Source organism: Apodemus sylvaticus, chromosome 2 (genome assembly GCF_947179515.1).
Source record: "Apodemus sylvaticus chromosome 2, mApoSyl1.1, whole genome shotgun sequence".
Classification (NCBI taxonomy): Eukaryota; Metazoa; Chordata; class Mammalia; order Rodentia; family Muridae; genus Apodemus; species Apodemus sylvaticus.
Window position 1 is genome coordinate 79,315,295 of NC_067473.1, and position 23,132 is coordinate 79,338,426.

Genomic DNA, 23,132 nt, shown 5'->3' on the forward strand with positions numbered 1-23,132 from the left:
TGAGTGTGGTCATTAGAGAACTATAAATATTTTACAGATGCTCACCAGTTTTATTGTTTTTTCTCTCTTTTCTCACTTTTTGTTGCTGTGATCAAATCTGTGTGTCATTTGTCCCCTGTGTGTATTTTTCTTAATTTATAGATTCTACGCCTTTATTCTATGTGCTCAGAAAACCACTGTGTGTAATTACTTAAAACATCCTTCAGTTACTAATAGCTCTTCCTCCTTACATCTCCCGAGCTGTAAGGCTCGTGGAATACCTCGACTTTCTCCCACGTTCAGTCCCTTTCATCCCCCACCCTATTCTGGAATCACTAAAACGACTCCTCTTCCTGATGGTGCCTTACGCAGGTGGAACTGAGGGGCCGGCCCATTTTCTTCCTCTCGCTCACCGCTGCATCCTGTGTACTCCTTTCTCTGTCTCCCGCCCCGCATAGACGCATACCCTTTATTTCTTTGCATGGGGATTTAAAAATCATCATTGTCTATCAGAAAGTATCAATTTACCCTTCTTTATAATCAAGTGGGTATGAAAGTTAGGCTCACGATGTGATGGCGTTATACTATGATCTGTAATCTCATTTTTACTGAAGAAAACGTCTGTCTTCGCCCCGATTGCTGTCCTCCATGTAAGTGGTTTGGCTGCTGCTCTGTCTTCAGGTCTCAGGTTTGCGCGGCGTTGCCATAATCTGTGTTGAGACAGATTGATTTTATTTACTTTGTTTGAGACTCATTTCACTTTTCTTAATCTGATGTTTCTGGGCCTTTTAATGATTCTGGAAAGTTTTAAATACTCTTCTCTTTTGGCACTGCATCCGTTCATTCCCAGGACCCCACCTCTCAGCTTCTCAGGCCCTCATGCCTCTGTGTGCATGGCCACTTCTGCATCTGGAGTGACGCGTGCCAATCCTATTGACGCTCCACCTTGCCCCAGTGACTTCTACCTTTTAAAACTATTGTCTCTTGAGCCCACAACTCCCTTGTACTGTCCTCTTTCTCTGAGTGACATCATAGCTAAGCTTCTTCCTGCAGTACTGGGGACCTCACGAATGCTAAGCTGCCTCTGCCCTACATTCTGAAACTTCTTCACCTTTTATATTTTAGTTCTTGTTGTGCGTTTGGTTTTATATTGCAATTTTCTTTATTGAGAAACTACATGCATAAAATGAAATGTTTTCATATAAACCCCTTTCCAGGGAGTTATTGGCAGTTGATAACTATTGGAAGTGGAAAAATCTCTTTTTTGAGTGTGTGGCCTCTGGTAGATTTCCCATATTCAAGTGATGGCCCTGTACCCATGTACATGTGGGCAGAACTAACTGGTTGGAGTGGCCTTTATTTTGTTTTCAGAAATAGTCTTGCTGTTGCCCTGATGAGCTTTGACTTTTTAGTTCTCCTTCTTTAGCGCCCATGAGCCACCAGGCTTGACTAGTCAAGCTCCCTCAGGCCTGACTAGTCAAGCTCCCTCAGGCCTGGCTAGTCAAGCTCCCTCAGGCCTGGCTAGTCAAGCTCCCTCAGGCCTGACTAGTCAAGCTCCCTCAGGCCTGGCTAGTCAAGCCCCCTCAGGCCTGACTAGTCAAGCTCCCTCAGGCCTGACTAGTCAAGCTCCTTCACAGATTTTCCTGTATTTTTTTCTCTAGTTCCTTGTTTCAACTCAGACTGAACCCTTAAATCTGGGTTCAATCTCTAAAGAGACTATTCCTGACAAGGTCTCCAGTGACTTCCCTGCCCCTTAGTCAGCATCTAGTACCACCCTAATAGGACATTTTACCAGCATCCAACATGGTCGCCCACACCTTCCTTAAAACAAGTCTCCACCTGCTGGCCTCTGAAACGCCTTCTTCTATTGGTCATCTTTAAGTGGCGGGGAATGGTGGGCCGGACACAAGTTCTCTCCTTTTGCTTTCTCTGTTTTCTACTCTCCATCCTTAATTCTTTTTAATCCATTTATTTGTCCAACTTAAAACACCACCAGTTCTTTCAGGGATGGTCGCATGCATCTCTACAGCCCCATTCCTCCACTAAGCAACCAACTTCAGGTGACTTCCTGCTTGAACTAACACGTTAGCATCAGAACACTATCTTTAGCCAAAGCCAACCCCTCACCTTCTCCCCACAAGACGATCTTCCCCACCTCATCAAATTGTATCCCCATCCGCCTGGACCATCTCTGCAAACAAATTAAAAGCCTCCCCCTAGAGCCACACGTGCATTCTACTTCCCTGTACCTAAATCAACATCTAGTATTGTACAGGTTGTACAAATTCTATCTTGGAAACAGATCTAGTGCAGGCTCTTACAACTCTCTCCTGCCAGCACTCTGCTTTGAGCCTCTCTCATTCCTCAAGGAGAGCCTGAGACAGGTGCCTTCTCACACATGCTCACCGCTTGTTCAGAATACTCTCTTGGAAGCATCACTTCCCTACTTCTAGTCCTCTGGGAGTGCCTTGTTGAGCCTACTCCAAATCCACATCACAAAGGAAGTGTGACATGTCCCCTGTGGCTTTCGTTTTCATTTTTCCCCTTGACCTCTCCTCCTCTCTGTTCTAGTCACATCAGTCTTGAGTTGCCCAGTCACACCAAGCTCTTTTGTTCCTACAGCATTTCCACAATTCCTTCTGCCCCACTGTCCCCTGTCCTTCCCCTACAAAGCCTGCTATTCTTCTCCCATTTATAACCTTCCAGGACCATCAAAAGTGCCCCTCCCCCATTCTCGCTCTAGGAGCAGCCCCGCCTTTCTTCTGCAACCCTCTTCATACTATTTCTCTTGTATCTTACACATTAATTTTGCCTTATATGCAGCTTCAACAGTATATTAATGATCAACTTTCTTGCCAAAATTGACCGGCTCCTTTTGCACTTTTCTAGTAAAACATTAATGGTTGTTGAGCTCAGAACGTGTTCAGTTCTCAGCGGCTCATTTTCCTCAACGGTTCTTGTAATCTGGAGTTCTGTGTCAGTGCGCCTAGAAATGAGTCATGGCACTGGCCTCTGAAAATGTACTGCCTCACGGATTCTCTGCATTCCTCCGAGGAATGCTTTGCCATGGGGTAGGGTCATACCTCAACAGAACACTTCTCCATTTAGCGTCCAAGAGCAGAGGAGGTCGGGCACATTCAGGATGGCATGTATGGCCATAGACACACTTCTCCATTTAAGTGGAAGCCATTCTTGAGACCAGCGTCACCATTTTTCAGAACAGAAACAATGTTCTGGGCAACTCGATGAGCTAACCTACCAGAAAGGCAATTATGACTTAGCTTTACTGTGTGGCTCTGTGGCCATGAGGCGCTCCTTCATGTTTGTCACCATGCCTTCTCTTACTCCTGCCATTCAGCCTTGCGTTCCTTTGGAAGGCTGATTTGACTTGCCACTCTGTAGACATGGTTGCCGGCCTATGTAGATGAACAAAGATACTGATGGGCTGTGCCTTCTTCAGGAGTCTCAGATTGGCGGCTCCTCCTTGGGGAGCCCTCACCTTCCCACACTGTGGCTGTATTTGATACATTGGTTTGTTAACTACAAAATAGTGTTTTTAAACGTTATAGTACGTTGGCCTTCTAGCTTGTTAAAAATAATATTGTCTGTCTTATCTTACCTGTTGATTGGAGTTTAAGGAATGTTTGAAAGGACGTTGTAACAACCCAATCCAGCACCTTCTCACATAGATTCATATCCTCCTCAGTACACTGTGGGTTTTTGGCTCATCTTGGCCAGGTTCTATAGCAAGGACTCCTCCCCTATTTCTGCTTTCGAACTTCCTCAGTGCTGGAGAACAGTTTTGCTTTCTGTTGTGCTGAGCTGGGCTGTACCATGCTGACTCGTGGATTAATGCATGATCCTGCACCTGAGTAATCTAAGATAAGACCACTCATATCATTTGGAATATTTAACAGCTGGCTGAGGCACTGGCCAGCCCAGAGAACCTTCCATCTTGCTCACCTGAAAGCCATGGCAGGGCTAGCTAACTATAGCTCCTGCCTCTAGGGAAAACCACTCCACGGGCCCATAAACCTGAGTTTTTAGTCAACTCCTTTACTTTTTAAAATGACTATTCCCGGAAGTGGCCCAAAGCTTTGGAACTTTTTAATTATCCCCTAACCATGGCTTATTTATAACTGGCTGGAAATTCTACACCTAGAAGGAGCAACTTCAGTATGAGTACACAGTAATTGAGTTCTTCTGCCCAAAACAGCTTGCTGGACTAAATGCAGGATGGAGTAACCTGGCAACCAGCTTAGGTTATCTTGGGTTTGCCCTCCCAGAGCCTCCTTGGGGTGTGGGCCTCACCCATGGCTGAGGGTGTCTGTAACCTCACCATTCCCCTACATTCAGCTCTGGCTACGGGATGGTGGACCCATGGAGAATGTCAGAGATCAAAGACTGTCTCTGTCTCTTCCAGACCAGTTTGCAACTCTGCCACACTGGAGGACAGTGACAGAGCGTTGCTGCTGGGGTTCCTGTCTGTCTCATGTTTGTTGCCTCCCTGTCTGAACCTTCTTCACTCTCTGTTTGGCTCGCAGGTGCACACATTCCGGGGCCCACACTGGTGTGAATACTGTGCCAATTTTATGTGGGGGCTCATCGCCCAGGGAGTCCGGTGTTCAGGTAAACACTACACTTCCTCCTGTCCTGGTTGTATCAGTGCCACTTTGTCGAGCTCCTCCAGAGCTAGCGGCTGTACTCAGACGCGCTAAAAAACCCAGCTTTCTTAAGGACCCAGCGCCTCTCTCTGCTTGTTGGGGACACTGTTCTAAGTGTCTGCAAGACTGAAACAGATCTTATGTTCATACAAGGATTGGGGGAAAAAAAACCAAAGAAATGCACTTCTTTAAAATAGACCCACCTCTCCAAATGGGCAGTAGCCTTTAAGCAGAAAGGGTTTAAATAGATTCTAGTGGAATTGCATAGACTTCTACAGTACCACACTTCTTTCCCACCCCACTTTACTATAGCAGACCGGGACACAAAAACAGAATGTGGGTGAGCATAGTGAGTGTGTGCCACAGGCAGGAGGCACTTCTCTTCACCATGCCCTGCAGCCTCACCCAACAAACCTAAAGGAGATATGGTTCTCTCCTGTCGAATGAACAGGAGATGGAGCCTTAGAGGTGATGGCTAATGTCCAGATAGTAAGGGTGAAACACAAATTTAAAAGCAGCCAGAATCCAGAACTCACACTCAGTACTTTGCCATTCACTCACTAGTGAAATCACCTCCTTTCCTTTTTTAAAATAATGTTCTTCTTCATTCTTTGAGAATTTTATTCAATATATTTTGATCACACTCACTTGATTTCATACACTTCAAAGTAGTTTGAACCCCTGCGTGTTTTCTATCTCGAATTGGATGTATGCCCCCCGACTGCAAATATCATGAGGTGCATCTTCTTTAAGGCATGCTAAACAAAATGCAAAGGATCCCTAAAGCAACCTGCTAGCTGAGCCTCTGCACCCACCCCGCCATGCTTTTCCTGGCACACGCTGGTGCTGAGAACAAGAACAGCTGCCGCTGGTGTCGACGCGGGATGCCACAAACTGTGGCTGCCTGCCCCCTTTCCAGGCCATGGAAATAGAATCAGCTGAGGGCTCCCACTGAAGGCTTCCTCTTCCCCGTGTTGCCCACTTCATTCATGGGATCACATGTCCTCTGGGTTCCTTTCTGCCCAGAAGGTGCTTTCTTAGCTCCCGTTCTATCAGCACAGCAACACACTCCCTCAGTGCCTAACTGGTGTGTGAGTAATTCCAGCTTCTCATCCTGGGTCCCAAGGCAAGCCCAGCACAGAAACAGCCTCTCCAGGATGTCCTAGTAATACCCTGCTGAACACAGAACAAACAGGCCTGCAAGCTTCACAAAGTATCCCACAGCTCAAACCCGAGTGTGCTGGTCTGCCTCCTACATTACTCTGTGAGTTTGGTCTCTCTAGATTATACCTACCAAAAATATCCCTTGTCACCAATATTATCCAGGTTCAGCAGGAAATTAGTCCAAAGTCAATATTATGGAAACAGACTCTGGACTCTAGTTAGTTGTCATCAGCAACTTTCTCTAGGACGGAAGGGCTCTGAGATTTTGTTTTTTGTTTTTATTTTTTTTTCTGTTTCTATTTTGTTTCAAATGAAATATACTGTAAGGTTTTATAGTAAGTTTTCTCCAGTAGTTACTTTTTTATTTACTATTTCCCCTGAAGAGGAGGAAGACTAGAAACTGGCCACTGATAGTCAAGGGCACCACCACAGTCCTCAACTCTGCATGCTGTAGACAGATTTTATTTTTTTAACAGTCCAGATTTTATTGGGGTGCACGGAGTTCTATTAGTTTATAAAATTTCACATTTTATATTTGCTATGAAACATCCTAATTTTAATAGGACCCATGTTCAGTGTAGACACACTACAGGTCTTTTAAGTTTGTAAGAAAATTAATCATAGAATTGCAGTGTCCGCATAAGACAGTTGTAGCCAAGCTCACAGCAGCATTATTTATCACGGTGGAAAAGTACAGAGAAGCGAGCCCACTGATAGACGAACAGGTAAGGTAGTGTAGGCTCACACTGGAGTGTTCGTCAGTATCATGGAAGGCAAGGAGCCCAGGCAAAGTGCAAAGGAAAACAGCTGTTAGAATCCAGGTAGAACCCGCTGGCTCTCACTGCTGGAGAGTGAGTCCAGGTCTTGTGTGTGTGTGTGTGTGTGAATCCTAACATACGCCGCAACATGGATGGGCTTAAACGACAGGATGATCCATGTAACAGTTCATTCACATGATCACAAATCTGGCCTGAATCTGCTCACATGAAGTACCTAAAACTATCAAATTCACGGGCAGAGAGGATAGGTCCCCTGGGTGCTGGGGGCAGTGGGCTAGGGCTTGCTATGTAGTGGGCATTGAGCTGTAGTTTTGCAGAAACAAACAAGCCTTCGAGGCAGATGGTGGCTGTAGCTATACGACAATGTTTTTAACCCCACTGAACTCTCTGCTTTAAAAATGCTGAAACAGCTAGATCTCTTGATAGATGCCAGCCTGGCCTATGTAGCAAGCTCCAGGCCAGCCTTGGATTCACAATGAGACCCCAGTTCCAAGAAATAAACAAATACATAAATAAAATAATGGTTAAAATGGTAAATAGACCCACTACAATATAACAACAACAACAACAACAACCGCTGTAAGTTTATAAGGTGAAGTAAGATTTACTAATACTAGAGCAGCTGGGTAGGCCTCTGTGTCTCCTGTCCCTTGCCTGCTGTATTTGACTTAGCCAGGGCACAATGTGAGATTCTGGAGGCACTGTTTATCTGTTTGACATTATGATTACCTGGCCCTGGTGTGATTCCCACTTTATAAACCAGGATCCCAGGAAGAAAACCAAATTCTGGTTAACTCCGGCCAAATTTATGTCTGCTAAGTAGCTCCATCAAGATGAAGCTGAATTTGTACTTGGATTTAGTTGAATTTCATATGCTGATTAAGCTAAGACTGTTAGAAATTTTCCTTTGAAAGGAAGGGCAGGGAATCGCCTGCCTGGGAATCACCACTGGTGCCTACATAGAAACCTACCCCTCTCAGACCTTTGAAACAGTTGACCACAATATTTACTGTTGTACATGTATCATAGATATACAGAACTATTATTTCTATACATAGGAAAAACAATGTTCAAAGACACTTTAAGCACACAGCACGATCACACCATGGCATTAAACTTTCACTTTCTGGAATGCAAACTGTGCCTCATGATCATGGATGCCAACTGCCAACAAGGCTTTTAATTTGTGCATTGAACTTAAAAGCACCTTTTCAGCTTTGGCCCTGGATATAAGCTTTATAAATAATTACCATAATCATCACGTTACAAGGCATTGTCGTCCAATATCAGCTCTCCCATCCTCCTGCCCGAATGCAGTTAGAAATCACTTCCACTCCACCAACAGTAGAGCCAAGTACAAGAGGAATGAGCCCCTTCATCTGCCAGCAGGAAGGTCAGCATTAGAAACTACAGGCTGCTTCCCAGAACTCTTCAGATCAAAGACCAGACATTCCTGCAAACAGAGTTACTCTGTATCTCACAAGAGTATCAAAGACTTAAGGGCACAGCCTAACTCAGAGAAACCCCTGCCCCAACCCTCAATGCGGAAAGCCTTCTAGCAAACCTGACGGGTGACCTCACTATCTCAGCAATGTATTCTGTTCTTCTGGTCTGGAAAATCATCAAGAGGACTATGCAGTCATAGAACATTTCAGAGTCAAGATGCATCTGATGTTTATCTGGTGGATATAGCTTTTATTCTTGATGGGGCGGGCAATCCGGGGAGGTCCATCAAACCCCTGGGCACTGTACCATGGACTCTGGCAGCACATACTTTGTCTTGGGATTTGATGAAGGGACTCCATGAGTCTAATGTGGCTTCTTTGTTCACAGATTGTGGGTTAAATGTACACAAACAGTGTTCTAAGCATGTCCCCAATGACTGCCAGCCCGATCTCAAGAGGATCAAGAAAGTGTATTGTTGTGACCTCACCACGCTTGTAAAAGCTCACAACACTCAGAGACCCATGGTGGTGGACATATGTATTCGTGAAATTGAAGCAAGAGGTTTGGAAAATAGTTTCTACTGTCGAATTTTTATTATGTTAATTATGTCATATTTACTATATTATATTGTATTGATTTAGTTTTTTATTTTTTATTGAGGAAACTGACTCATTTTAGGATGATGGCTTGTATACACACAAAAGACACATACAGATAAATATACTATAGCCAGCTAATCTCATCGATTTCCAATCCTGTATGAGGCATGCGTGCCCACATTCTGCAAATGTTTATTGAACATTTACTACAGGCTGGATATTATTGACATGAGGGTCTCTATCCTCAACCTCAAGAATCCATACTGTAGAATCCATTGGGGAGTCAGGGGGACAAGTAAACATGTGACTATACCTAAAGCACCACGGGGATAGGAGTCTTTGTCTTGTTTGAGGACCTTCAACAAGGGACAAGGGACTTGTTCCCTTTGAGTATGCTTCCTCCTCTGAGAAGTGAGTGAAATCAGTTGTGCCCCAGGGGTTGGTGCCAGGATCAGAACAAGTCCATGCACATGAAGGCCCTGGGACATGCCCAGCGTGCAGGGAGCACCTTGAGCTAGTTCTTTCTACCTTATTTGCATGGCCAAGAGTTTTAGTTACTGTTGTAGGAAATATTTAATCTCAAATCAGGGTTTCTACCCTGCTGTTGCCCATTCCGTTCCCCTTTTAGGACAATGGCTTGCATACACACACAGATAGTACACACAACTTTTATATGTATAACAAGCCTTATGCACTGGAGCTGGACAGATATCTACCCTCTGTTATCAGTATCTACTTCCCTATCAATAACCCTGGCTTATAACTGGCTATATTCTTCATAGGCGCTCTTAACTCCTATTGTGTTCATAACTCACCTACCTCAGGGTCACTTATCCTCTCTCTGCCATCTTATCCCTCCCTCCTTGGGATCCCTCTGACCCCAATCCCAGGAACCCCAACCCCGCCTCTACCTTCTGCCTAGCTATAGGCATCTTTATTCACCACTCAGGGATAACTTGGGCAAGATTACATAGCATCACTTGAGTACATGCAGGTTCTGTCATCTCTGGGGTGAAGCTAGGCTTTGGGAGGGGACTAATATTTAACATTACAATACATAACAAATAAAACCCTAACCTCAACAAGTTACTTTTGTCGTTGCTGGACCCAAACACCAGACAACAGCACCTGGAGGAAGGGAGCATTTATTTTTGGCTCATACTTTGAGAGTATAGTTTATCATAGGAAAGCATGGCTGGAGAAATGTGGCAAGGCTGGTCACACTGTATCTACAGTAATCAGAACAAACACCACAGAGAGGTGGATGCTACTATTGTGGATACTGTTCTCAAACCAAATGCTTCATTAGAGGAAAGGGGGAGGAAAACTGTTAACGGAGGATGGCAGGCAGCCTCTGTTGCTCTACAAACTCCAGCCCATCCCTTGGCACTGCCTCTAGCAGTCAGTTTCTGAGAGGTTGAGGGAGATCTCCCTAGATGTCCTTTTCCCTCCATAAAGGAGCTGTGTGCCTACCACTGTGTATTCCTGGAAAGTGCTATGACCTCCCTCCCTGGCAATGCACGCTCCATTCTTGCAGAGATGAGTTTGCCTGACCACCTGGAAAAGAGTAGCACGCAGGTTTTATCTCCGGTGGTGTCGCTTGCAGTGGATCAAGAGTGGCTACCATCTATTCACTAAGCATGTTTGCTATGAGGCAGCAGGGCCTCGTCACATTGAGCATGCCTGCAGCCGTCCCAAGAAAGAGCAGAGACACTCATTCTTAGATTCAGTACAGACCCTGGTACAGGCAGATGTTACCATATGAGTAAACATTTAAAGCCAGAAAAGTAGGTTAGTTATCAAGAGTTTGACAGAATATGCTGTTGACGCATTTTTGCTGTGGCTCAGTTTTGACACCAGTTCAGTTTTGGCATTTGGACTCTGAAAGCTGATCCTCTGTTCTTGCTGCTGTTTCCATCTTACCTGACACCCACCGGGTTAAGGAGAACAAGCTGGCTTTCAGCATGTGTCCGACACATCAGTATAGTTTGACAGGCAGAAACATATCCTGTTTGTTACTGTGATTACGTTTTCAGACCATTAAATAGAATTGAACTTTACTGCATCTGTTCATTTGATTAGCTATCTAAAGGCAGAATAAATCAAGCACATTTAGTAAGTTTGCATATTGTCTTACTTATGATTTAACATGAAATGTAAATTTTAGATTTTTTCCAATGAAGTTGGGATAATCTGTGTCACACGCACTAAAGGGTGGCTATGTAACAATGCACCAAATAGCTGAATAAGCCGCCAGGGCGAAAACTGAGCTCGGGCTGCATCAGTGAAGTAGGTGTGCAGATGATGAACAGGGGGAGTTAGGGAGAATCTGAGATCTCAGCTCGCTTTGTAGCCAGCCAGGAGGAAGATATGGTCTCCACTGAGATGCCCATCTCCAACAGGCAGATGGAGACAGGCTCCTGTGGAGATTGGTAGGAAAATTCCAGGGTCTTGGACAGCAGGGCGAAAGGCATCAGTCAGATCACTAACCAAATCATAGCACTCAGTGTAGCTAGAACATTAGAGTGACTTAATTAGATACCATGGGAAAGCAAAATTGAAATCTCTTCCTCTTTCTTGGCCTGCCCCCCATGACCTGCAGGATTAAAGTCAGAAGGGCTTTACAGAGTCTCTGGGTTCACAGAACACATTGAAGATGTCAAGATGGCGTTTGACCGAGGTGAGTGTGAACTGTCTCTAAAGCTCCCTTCTCCTGGTACCCTCTGTGCTAGAACAAGCACTCACTTAGAGTGGAAGTAGGGTCTGGGAATTTCTGAGCGCCATCCTTCAGAAAGTGGAGGGATCATCCTTTAAAATTCTCTGGAAGTGTTTCCTTAGACCGTGGACAGGGCAGCTTGTGAGGAAGAGTGTGTGAAAGAAGATTGAATGGCTGCCCTGTCCACACACCACACACATCAGAGGATGCATCCTCGATTCAGAAGCTCACTCATCAAACTTTCCTCTCAGAGCTCCAGAGAAGGGAGCTGGGCAGGAGTTAAGTCCTTTGTCCTTTAGGGACACACACTGCCCAGGAGCCTTGTCTCTGAACATCATACTGTTCCATTGCCTGCCATATCTGCTACGCACTTGCTATCTTGGTTTGTGCTTTTAGCTGTTTCATAGCTTCTTTAAAAATGTGGAGCAAAATGTGCTAAGGCATTTATGCTTTAAATTCTCCATGTAAAATGTATTAACAATCCCCATATGACTGAGCAATGTTTATCTAAAAAAAAGATCTCACAACCTGTTTGTTAAGTGAAATGGATTGATTCTAATAGTAAAAGAGGGTTGAGGGTCCCAGGAGCACAGCACCCATAGAATCCACTAATCAGAGCTCCTACCGGCTCACAGAGGCCCAGTGACGAACACAGAGCCTGCATGGGTTTGTGCTAGGCCCTCTGTTTATGTTATGGCTGTTAGCTTGTGTTTTTATGGGATTCCTAACAATGCCAGTAGGGGTGTCTCTGACTCTTTATCCTGCTCTTGGGACCCTTTCCTCCTGTGAAGTTGCCGAGTCCACCCTTGATATGAGAGCTTATGCCTGATCATATTGTATCTTGTTAAGTCATGTTTGGTTGCTATCCCTGGGAGGCCTGCACTTTGCTAAAGAACCAGAAGAGAGGATCTGGGGGAGAAAGGAGGAGCGGGAGGAGCTGGGAGAAGTGGTGGGAGGGGAAACTGCAATCAGGTCCTGTGGTATGGAAGAAGAATGAATGATATTTTTTTTAAAGGAAAAAGAAAAATAAAGAAAAACGTGACTTAAGTGCGGGCCAGATGCCTCAGTGAGTGAGCGCTTGCCGCCAAGCCTTACAACCAGTGCTCCCCCACCCCCCTTCATGATGATGAGAAGATAACCAAGTCCTACACTGTCCTCCACCGTCATTCATGTGCCATGGCACAGATAAGCCCCCTAAAAAACAAATGTAATTTAAAAATATATAATACTTCAAAGTTCTGGGAAGATAGCTCAGCAGATAAGAGCACTTGGTGCATGAACATGAGGATCTGAGTTCAAATCCCCAGCACCCATGTAAAAATCTGAGTGTGGTCTCATGTGTAAAGAAATTAGATATTTTATCTAGCCAATATAAAAGTCACACAATCCTGGTATATACATGTACATATACTGTATACACACATGTATATACACTGTACAGACCCTCCCAACACACACACTGCCTTGAAAATGAGCATAACAATTAGGAAGGAATATAATTGCACCTGTGCTATGAGTCAGGGTAGGAAAAATTCAAAGAAAATTTAAAGAAACTTCAGTGAGCCTGATAAAGACTTTAGAAACCAAAGGCTGTTATATATGTTATATATCTTCTAGTCCAAGGCCAAAGAACACTGGCAAAGGAAACATAAAGATATAAAAACATATAGCCTCAAAAATAATGTGTTATGACATTTTCATACATGCCATATGGCATCATTATATGTCGTTTCACTGTTGCTCTGCTGTGAAGCAGTGTATCCGAAGTAGCCATTACTATGATGAATTTCTGTTGGGCTATCAGCAGGGGCTGGGAGTCACAGAAGTGCCTCTAATCCACCCTACTGCACTCTCGTCTGTATTCACCCTTCATAGCCTGTGCTGCTCTCCCCCAGCTCCTTTCTATTCCCCCAAGACCCTACATCATTAGGAGCTGGGGGTGGGGGGGGGGGCGACAGAGGCACGGATGCTTGCCAGGACGTGCTCTATGTTGGATCTCTTTCTTCTGTGCCTTGGTGAAGTATGATCTAATGAAACTGTTTTTCAGATGGTGAAAAGGCAGATATCTCTGCTAACATCTACCCAGACATAAACATCATCACTGGAGCCCTGAAACTGTACTTCAGAGACTTACCCATCCCGATCATCACATATGACACCTATTCCAAATTTATAGAGGCGGCAAGTAAGTACAGAGAACCGTAGGCCTCTTGGTCTCAGAGAATTAAAGCTCAGAACTCTTCCAAGATTTTCATGAACTGTTGGCCTTGTCAAGTGGGGACACAGAAACCTGCCAGCCGAAACTCACCAGGTGCCCCAAGTCCATACTCGCCCGGCTCTACAGGCAGAAGCTGAGAAGCAGGCAGCTCTATCCCTCATTCTTTCTCCCTATTTCCAGGACACTAACACAGGCAAACTAATTTGTATATTTGCTGAAAGTACATTTATAATGATAATGATAATAATAATAATAATAATAATAATAATAATAATAAATCAGCATTCTCCAAAGAAGGGTTTGTATACTACTAAAACCACACCCAAGCTTTGCCTGCTATGCCATTCAAGGTTAATAGAAGTAGCCAGGTGTACAGCTGCATACTCCTGGCACTTAAGAGAGAGGAGTCACTGAGATCTGCAGATCAAGGCCAGTCTGGGTTATATAGTCAGACCTTGTGTTGAAAAGGTAAACTTGTATTAAACTGATAGCCAAGAGCATACAGTGTTTACTGTGTCAGGTACCATGCTAGGACCACTTATTGATATCCTCTAGTTAGTTTCCTTAGTTCATCTCATGAAGTGAAGATGATAATTTGATGTTAGAGTGTGGACAGCTAGCATGGAGAACGGCCCTGGCATGTCCAGGAGGGAGCCATCAGCATATCTTCCATCAGCCAGCAACTGACCTCACTCTTATCCCGTACTGATCAATTGTGCCCGCTGCTCCTGGGGGAGGAGGAGTAAATGATGTCAAGAGAAGGGGCCACACTTTGCCTGGTGCCAGATAGTGACAGTGTAGGAAGAGCTCAGATGCTGCCACTCAAGGGAGAGAAGCCAAGCCTTCTCTAAGGAACTTCCTTTGGCTTTCTGGGACATCATGCATCTTTAAAGGCAAATTTGTATAAGTTGCCTGACAGGAGAAAGCAAGGACCTGTTCAGATTCATGCACAATGTATTTTCCAGATGAGCTGTGGTCCTTCCCCCTAAAAAGACCATTCCTTCCTGGGTTCTGGTGGTCCTAGGTATAGAAGGTTCTAGCAGTTGAATACAACTGTCCCAGGAGGGATGGCAGGAGGACTTTCCTTGAGTGCCTGCCAGTATCTGTCAATGGCCAAAGTCCACATACTCTTCCTGCCATTGTGAATGTGCCTAGCATCTGCTTCTTAACAAGGGTTGCACACATGAGTTTAACCCTTGCAGCACCTTTGTGGAAATGCCTTTATTTATGGCATTGTAGGTTGGCCCATCTGCCAATGTGCTTTAACTGATTTAAGAGAAAAAACAAGTATTTGATACTGAGGCCTTGGAGGGAAAGAATCATTAGACAACTTCAAGGGTACACTACTACATGAGACAGAGGAAAGTAGATCTTTGATAGCTTCAATAGATCAGGGCCTCAGGAGGGCAGCATAAACTGTGCATATACCACCAGAGTTATGAATTCTGTAGGACCCTTGTTCTATACAAAGCAGGTGTACAATAGCCACCTGCTTTGAAGATGTTCATTTAATTAGTACTCAACCTCAGCTCCTTCTGGAATGAGACAGGATACAAGGAAACTGAGTGAAAGAGTATTTGAGACAATATGCGTTTGTAAGATGCCCCATTTGCAACAAAGACAAAGAAATCAGGACTTCCCAAGACCTGTCTGGACTGTTGGTGTCCAGTAATATTGATTGTACACTCTCTGTAGAAATCTCCAATGCAGATGAGAGGCTGGAAGCTGTCCATGAGGTCCTGCTGCTGCTGCCTCCTGCTCACTATGAGACCCTGCGCTACCTGATGATCCACCTCAAAAAGTAAGCCAACACCTCCATCCCTGACAACCCCCGATCTGCCCAAGAGGGCATCAGGAAACCCCATGGAGAGAGTACACACCTCTTGGTACAGTGTGGATTCTAGAAACTGTGATTGGAGATGGCCAAGGAAGGCAGCAGTGGTCCCTTTAAAGGAGTCTCCATCTACTCCAGAGAGAAAAGCCAGCAACTTTCTCACTGCCAGGTCTGGCCATCAGCATGAGATGTAGCCTGGGCTTCCCCTGAATCATGGCTTCTGTATGCTGACTCTGGGGAAATACCCCAGAAGATAGCTCAGTGATTCTGGTTTCCTAATCACAGCTGAATTTTCATCTCCAACTGATCAGTATCAATTGTCCCCAAAAGAACAAAGGATTTTACTTCAGTGGTGCTGGCCCCTTCTGAATTGCAGCTGATTCTTCAGCCCCAACTGACCAGAACCACAGTTCAAACTATTGTATGAACAGCCCTGAGACAGTCTTTGCTTCCTTCTGAACCCTCACAAGCCAGACCTCCATCACCTTCACTGTTCTCAGAATGATTATCTTCCAAGATCACACAGAATACACCGCAGTAAGCTTTGAGCACTGATGGCTTTTCTAGTCCAAAGTTCTAAACACTTCACAGGATCTGTTATGAAGGCACGCCACTTGCAGGAACTCATCTCTGTCCTAGTTTGGGTTCTATGACTGTGATAAAAGCCATGACCAGAAGCAGCTAGGGGAGGAAAGATTTTATTTGGCTTATGTTTCTGTACCATATCCATGATAAGGAAAGTCAGGGCAGGAACCTGGGGCAGGAACTTGAGCTGAGCCATAGAGGAACTCTGCTTACCAGTTTGTTCTACATGGCTTCCTCGGGCTACTTACTGATACAACCTAGGACAGCTCGGGCATGGCCCTGCTCACAGTGAGATGGGCCACGCCAATCACCCAAGGAAATGCCTCACAGGCCAATCTCATTGAGGTTCCTCTTCCCAGAAGGAAGAAGGAAGAATGACCTCTTCTTTCCTGTTTGTTTTTCAGCTATGCAGCATGAAAATTATTCAAACTGAGTTTACTAAAACTGATATTAGGTGACTAATTTCAATCTGCTCCAAGGGACTAGAGAGCAAGGGATTGTCTCTGTATAAAATCTAAGTACATTTTTAGCATGGTCTATTCTTTGTAGAACTTAACTCCTTTTTAATCAGTGATGAGCATTCTAAAAGACAAAATTCCTGAAGGCAAGAATGGAGAAAATCATTATTCATTTCATAAGGAAACCAGTAAAGCAATGTTAGGGTTTATTAGATTTTCTCCTTACAGCCTCTTTGCTTCTTCTCTTGATGCTGGTCCAACAATAATGATGGCTCTGTACCTCATCCTTTGGGAACCAGGCATAATAAACAATGGGCCTCCAGTCTGGCCACATTCCAGACATTCTCCTGCCCCATGACAATAGCCAGGGTCTTCCTAAACACATAGCAGCCTGTTTTACAAACAGTGTTTCTCCTATGGTACAGAGCCTGCCTGCTCTCCGCCCCTATCCAGCATGCAGACCACTTGGAAATGGTGATAAAAACCAGACTTCCATATGAGGCCCATGAAGGTACCATGGGCCAGCTGGTGACCTCCTATTCCCTCAGACTGATAGCCCCTAACTAACAGTTGTAGAGTTCTTCAAGAACAGATTCCCATTCCTTATTGTTCACAATCAATTCTAATAAGTCATTTCGTTCTACTGGCTGACGACAGTATCAACAACTTAAAAAAGGAAACAAACCAGAAAATGACCTGTTAACTAATGTCTTCCTGCTGTTCTTAGTCTCCATTTGCTTCTGCAGCTCCCGACCGCAGAGATGATCTCAGGCCTGCTCTGCAGAGTTAGCATCTCGGTTCTTCTGAAAATCTGCCTGAGTCTCTGTGCTTGCCTTCCAGGGTTACCATGAATGAAAAGGACAATTTAATGAATGCAGAAAATCTGGGGATCGTGTTTGGGCCCACCCTGATGAGACCCCCTGAGGACAGCACCCTCACCACCCTCCATGATATGCGGTACCAAAAGCTGATCGTGCAGATTTTAATAGAAAACGAAGATGTTCTGTTTTAATCCATCAGGGAAGTGAGCTGATAGAGCTAGTGGAATAAAAACGTTTCTCACACTTGATTTGTTTTTTCAAACAAGTGGCAGAATTTTCTGGACCACAGTGGATTGCAGAGCTGGGGACTGTGTCTCCCGCCTCCACATGAAAGCAAGGGTGAGGGTAGGAAGCCCCTTACCTTGGGTCTTTTGCCGTGCCTCGTATGTATGTCTGTTTTGCTGGAAGAGTGATTAATAAATCTTTCTTTAACTTATTAAAAAAATGTAGACTTTTAAGCTTCAGTCTTACCAGTAATAAAAGGGAACTTAATTCATAAAGGTACTTGGTACAATATGCATTTTCCACCTTCAGTAAAAAAGAAGACAATTCTATATGTTAAATGTTAAATGAAACTTATATTGTAAGATGTATTTTATTTTAGCTGCAAGAATGTTATTTTATTTTAGCAAATAGAATCCAATGCAGTGCGTTGGTTATGGCCCTGTTCCTTGTCCCCTTCTTGCTGTGATGCCTGGTGAACGTTGGCCGTGAATGCAGTGTCACCTTGACATACCTCTGTCCCGATGAGTTCTTCCATGAAAGGTCACCCTCCCTCCCCATGTCCCCGCTGTTCACACTTCTTGCTCCTCGGCACTGGCTTTCTGCTGTGAGATATTGTATGTTCATAGTGTTTCTAGGCTGGTTTGAAGCATCCACCAATTTCCTTTCTGTAAGCATTCTGTGACTTCCCAAAGGATGTTATGGAGTTAGTTATGGCCTCTCCACTTCTCTTGTGTACATTCTAGCACATGCAGAGTGTGCACTGCTACAGAAAGTGACCTGGATGCACTGGGACCGTATCACAGAATTAGCACTTTCCCTCTTCCCAGCCAGGCCCTTTAGGCTGATGTCAATGGCATGTTGAAATTCTTTGCCACATTTCCCTTTGGATGAATCATGAATCTTTAGGATCATTGTTGAATCTTGTTCCTTACTTTTGTTTTATAAACCTATTATTAAATTATGAATAAATAAGGTTTTTTTAAATCAGATGTTTTTCCTTCATAGAAGTTGCTCTGTATGGAAGATAATTTAACATGATTTTATTACTAGAGACACATCCTGTTGGTTATATTTATCTTAGCATGAGATTTCCACACCAAGATCTCTATATTTTGTAACGTAGGCAAAATATTTACAACAGCAAAAGCTGTACATTTAGATTTTTAAAGCCAGTTGCAGTGTCTTTCCCTTGATTGAGATGACCCACGCACTGACAAGTCTTGCTTAGAGTGCCCAGAAGAGAACTGCCCTGTTATGGTGGTAGAGCCTGCAGAGGTTGTCCTGCCTCTGAGGGCGGAATCGTGGCATCCAGGGCTCAGTTTGGCTTGCTCTCTGCTGTCACTGTTCCTCACGACTGTACAGATATGTTTGTTGTGGCTTCTGTACTTCTTGATACTGTCAATAATAATCTGGAAATGGTTTTATTTTGTGAAGTGAGCAATACTTTGTAACTTATGACTGTAATGGAAGGAAAACCATTCCATGTATTAAATACTCTGTCCATCCTTTTGGAGTGTGTCAAGGGAGTTGTATCTGGGGGGAGAAGATGAGACTTTTCAAAACCTTGTTTTCATATACATTCTACAGTGGGTTCTATCTTACCAAGTGACAAGATGAAGGAGGACCCAGGAGTCCCCAACTCACTGGAGCCACCCTAAAGAGCTCACCTACATGACCCCCAAAGCATTCCCATTTCACCTGGGTAGCCTGTTCCTCCTGGGCAGCCTGCTAGGAGGCAAAGACTCTTCACTTCTGAAAGGCACATTGCGCCGGTGCCCATCCCCACCCCTTCTGGAACTGCAAAGATATTTGAGAAAATGATGCTAGGCCTTGAACAAAGGACAAGGATTTGGGGGTCAGAAAGCCCCAACTTGACTCTAGACTGATGAGCCTATTACCAGATCTGACTGGTGGAACCAGGAGGTGGGGTGCAGAGGGAGGAGGCTGGGGATGAGTTTGTGCCTCTTGAATGTGACAATAACATCCAGACTGTGGCATTGTAGAGGCCTAAAGCAACCATAGATTTTCTCATTATTGTTTTAAGAGTGGCTTGAGTTGGGGGAGGTATCATCACATGAACTAGGGAAGAAAGAAACATGAGAAGAAAAGAATCTCCTGGGTTAAGCTGAAGTCCCAGCAATCTTTAGGGATGTTGGGGCATGGCTCAATGTCCTGTGAGGAGATTAGCTAGACTCTGTTTCTCAAAGGTGATCCTAGCACCTGATTAAAGCAACCTTGCTTTAATCTGTAGCCTGATCACCACATATGTCACCATGGCTCCTCTGACCTAGCTCCACATTCATTCCAGTGGAATAACACCAAGTATGACGAATGAACAGTTCTCAAGATTTCCCTGTGGGGTTTCTGGGAGGAGGGAGGGAGCAGGACGAGTGGGAGAGGGCAGCGGATGGTGGGAGGGGCAGGGAGAGTGGGAGAGGGCAGCGGATGGTGGGAGGGGCAGGGAGAGTGGGAGAGGGCAGCGGATGGTGGGAGGGTCAGGGAGAGTGGGAGAGGGCAGCGGAAGGTGGGAGGGGCAGGGAGAGTGGGAGAGGGCAGCGGATGGTGGGAGGGGCAGGGAGAGTGGGAGAGGGCAGTGGCAGGTGGAAAGGCACTGTTTTCCTCCCATCACTGTAAATGGATTTTCAGAAGCTCTGGTCCTGATGGGTTGGGTCTGGTGCATGACATAAGGATTGGCGGCAGAGGACACCAAAGCAGGGACAATGAAGCTGGGGCATGGGTGGAGTGAGCATCAGGAAGAAACAGCATCAGCCTGAGGCTGCCCTCTACCCGAAACCCAATGTGAGTGGCTTGTACATTCCCAGCCTCTAGCAACACACAATGTATAGAAACTTAGTTTTTAAAATGTAACATTTACTGGCTTCCCACAAACATGGGTCAAACTTGGGTTACTCTGAAAACCTATAGGCAAGCAACAAGCTTATCTCATGGAAAGGATTAAATAATAACTTAGTCTGGCTAGAAGAAAGCACTGGTCATCCCTATGTAAGAGATGGGGGGGTAGGAGGCACTAATGTTTTCAAATAAATTTATAGTTGTGTATTTGTCCTATATTTACAAAAAAAATAGCCAAGATGCAAGATGTTTTAAATAGCTGGTTTCCCATGAAATCAAGGCACACCCAGTAAAATCATGAAATCCACCTTAGCATAGCATTCGTTGGACTTCAAACAATCAACTACCATGGGTGTTTCCATTCATTTCTCTTCTGTGGTTGTATCCCAGGATACAGGCCATTCAGTCAGCACTAGTTAAGTGCTCTTAGGCAGCCTATCAGATGGCTCCACATACAAAGGCCCCTGCCACACATCTGGCAGCTTGAGTTCTAGCTACAGAACCCATGTCATGGTCAAAGGGGAAAACTGATTCAGCTAAGCTATTCTCTCCCAAACACACAGATACACACACACAGAGAGAGAGATTGTAATAAACATATAATAGATAAAGATAAAAGAGGACTAGGCTGCAGAGGTGGCTAAATCAGTAGAAGTGCTTGCTACACATGCTTGATAATCTGAGTTTGGTCTCCAAAACTCATGGTAAGAAAGAGAGAAGCAATTCCTAAAAGTTGACCTGTGACCTACACACACATGCTGCGCACATGCTTGCCCATACTCATATATACATCATGCACATTAATAATAAGTCATGAAGAAAATATGAATTACTTGATTGTGATTTCCCTCAGAGAATGCGGGAGCATGCAGGGAGAAGAAACCGACATCAGTAGTTGCTCATAGCAACAAGACTGAGAAGGGGGCAGTCTGGCCCAGGCAGAGATGAATATGATTACTTAGGTTGCAGTTAGGAAATGAAGGTGAGAAGTTTTTCTACAGATTAAAGAATCTGATCTAATGTCCAGTTGCTTATTTCAGCATCTATGCAATACTTACTAGAACAAAAGGCACAAGAACTAGGTGTCATGGTGGAGGAGGAGAGGAGTGGGAAAGGCTGGAGCTGGACATGGTTCATAACATGGAAACACCAGGGCAACTTCCATTATTCATTCTTGGGCTGGTGATGCAAGTTTGGGAGGAACTCACTGGAGGTAATGAAGCAGAGCAGAGGGGCCACGGAGGAAAAGCAGGCAGATAGCTCCAGAATACTAACATTCAGGAGAGAAGAGACCAAGGAGACGGTTAGTGGGGAAGAGTACTGGCTGCTCTTACAAAGGACCAGAGTTCCCAGCACTCATGTAGGGTGGCTCCCAACTGCCTGTAAATCTAGCTGTCAGAGATCCAGTGTCCTCTTCTGGCCTCCACTGCACACGTGTTTACACACACTGAGATATGTATATACATGTCATGTATCATGCTTAGCAAGTCCGGGTACTTTTCATTGTTCTTTTGTCTTTGCTGGGCTTCAGTCATCTGACATAGCTAACATGGGGGAAGGTTGCTTAGTTGGATGCTTTGTAAATACAGATAAGCCATACTGTGATCTTAGTGTTGCTGTCTCCCTCTCCCAAGTCCATCTCCTGAAATCACGAGGAATTGGAGGCAGGGCTTTCCAAAGGTGAAGCGTCCTCATAAAATAGAACTCAGAGAGCTCTCCTGTCCTCTCCGCTGTGTGCAAATAACTGCTTGTGATCCAGGAAGAACTGTCACCAGACAACAAACCTCCCGGTATTTTGCTCTTGACTGCCCAGCCTCCAGAGAAGTAAGCAGTAAGTTTTTGTTGTTTGCAAACCACCCCACATAGGGCATTTTGTTACAGCAACATTGTTTCAGTTAGAGTTACTGTTGCTGTGATGAAACACTGTGACCAAAGCAACTTGTGGGGGATGGACAGGTTGCAGGAGGTGGGGGGTGCGGGGTATTTGGCTTACACTTTCACAGCACTATTTATCATCATAGCAGAAGTAAGGAATTCAAACAGGGCAGGAACGTGGAAGCAGCAACTGAGCCAGAGGCCATGGAGGAGTGCTGCTCACTGGCTACCTCCATCTGACTTACTCAGCCTGCTTTCATACAGAACCCAAGACTATCAGCCCAGAGCCCCACCCACCATGGCCCCCATCAGTCACTAAGTAAGAAAATGCCCTACAGGGTTGCCTGTAGCCTGATCTTATGGGGGCATTTTCTCAACTGAGACTCCCTCCTGGATGATGAGTCTAGCTTGTGTCAATTTGACATAAAATTCACTAGCACAAGCACGAACAGACTAAGGTTGCTAACACTTTCTTGCCTCCCTTCTGATACCTTGTTTTTTATGTTTCTAATACAGGACATCATGAGGTAGAGTAATTGTATACACAGCTGCCTCACACTAAAATATAAACACCTTGAGACAAGACTCATGGCTACTACTTGCCTGAGTAGCAACTGATACATTTTCACTTATCCTCTGACATCTTCCCTGGCTCCCAAAGCAGAGAATGCAGGAAGTGCCAGCCATAGTGTGGGAGAGAGCATATGGATGGCTTGGAAAATGTGATGTGGGAGCAGAGAGGAAAGAGATGAGAGCAAATATCCAGGCCAGCCTGAGAGACAAGAGCCTGCCATGCCAAGGTAAAGGATGAAAGTTCAAGGATGAAAGATCCTCAAGTGGCAAGACAAAACAGGAAGTGAGAGACCAGAGGCCCGGAGCCAATCAGGATGCTGTTTTACCCAACAGCAACCCAGCT

At 44.8% G+C, this 23,132-nt stretch overlaps 1 protein-coding gene across 1 annotated transcript in view; it reads left to right on the forward strand.

The window, feature by feature from the left end:
• The window catches only part of Chn2 (chimerin 2), a 259,819-nt gene extending 240,823 nt beyond the window's left edge, over positions 1–18,996 (forward strand). The window contains exons 8-13 of the mRNA XM_052173762.1: positions 4,524–4,608; positions 8,420–8,593; positions 11,234–11,311; positions 13,395–13,532; positions 15,261–15,366; positions 17,283–18,996. Coding sequence (XP_052029722.1) covers positions 4,524–4,608; positions 8,420–8,593; positions 11,234–11,311; positions 13,395–13,532; positions 15,261–15,366; positions 17,283–17,454 — 753 coding nt within the window. The 3' untranslated portion in view covers positions 17,455–18,996. The remainder of the gene's footprint in view (positions 1–4,523; positions 4,609–8,419; positions 8,594–11,233; positions 11,312–13,394; positions 13,533–15,260; positions 15,367–17,282) is intronic.
• The last annotated feature ends 4,136 nt before the right edge of the window (positions 18,997–23,132 follow it).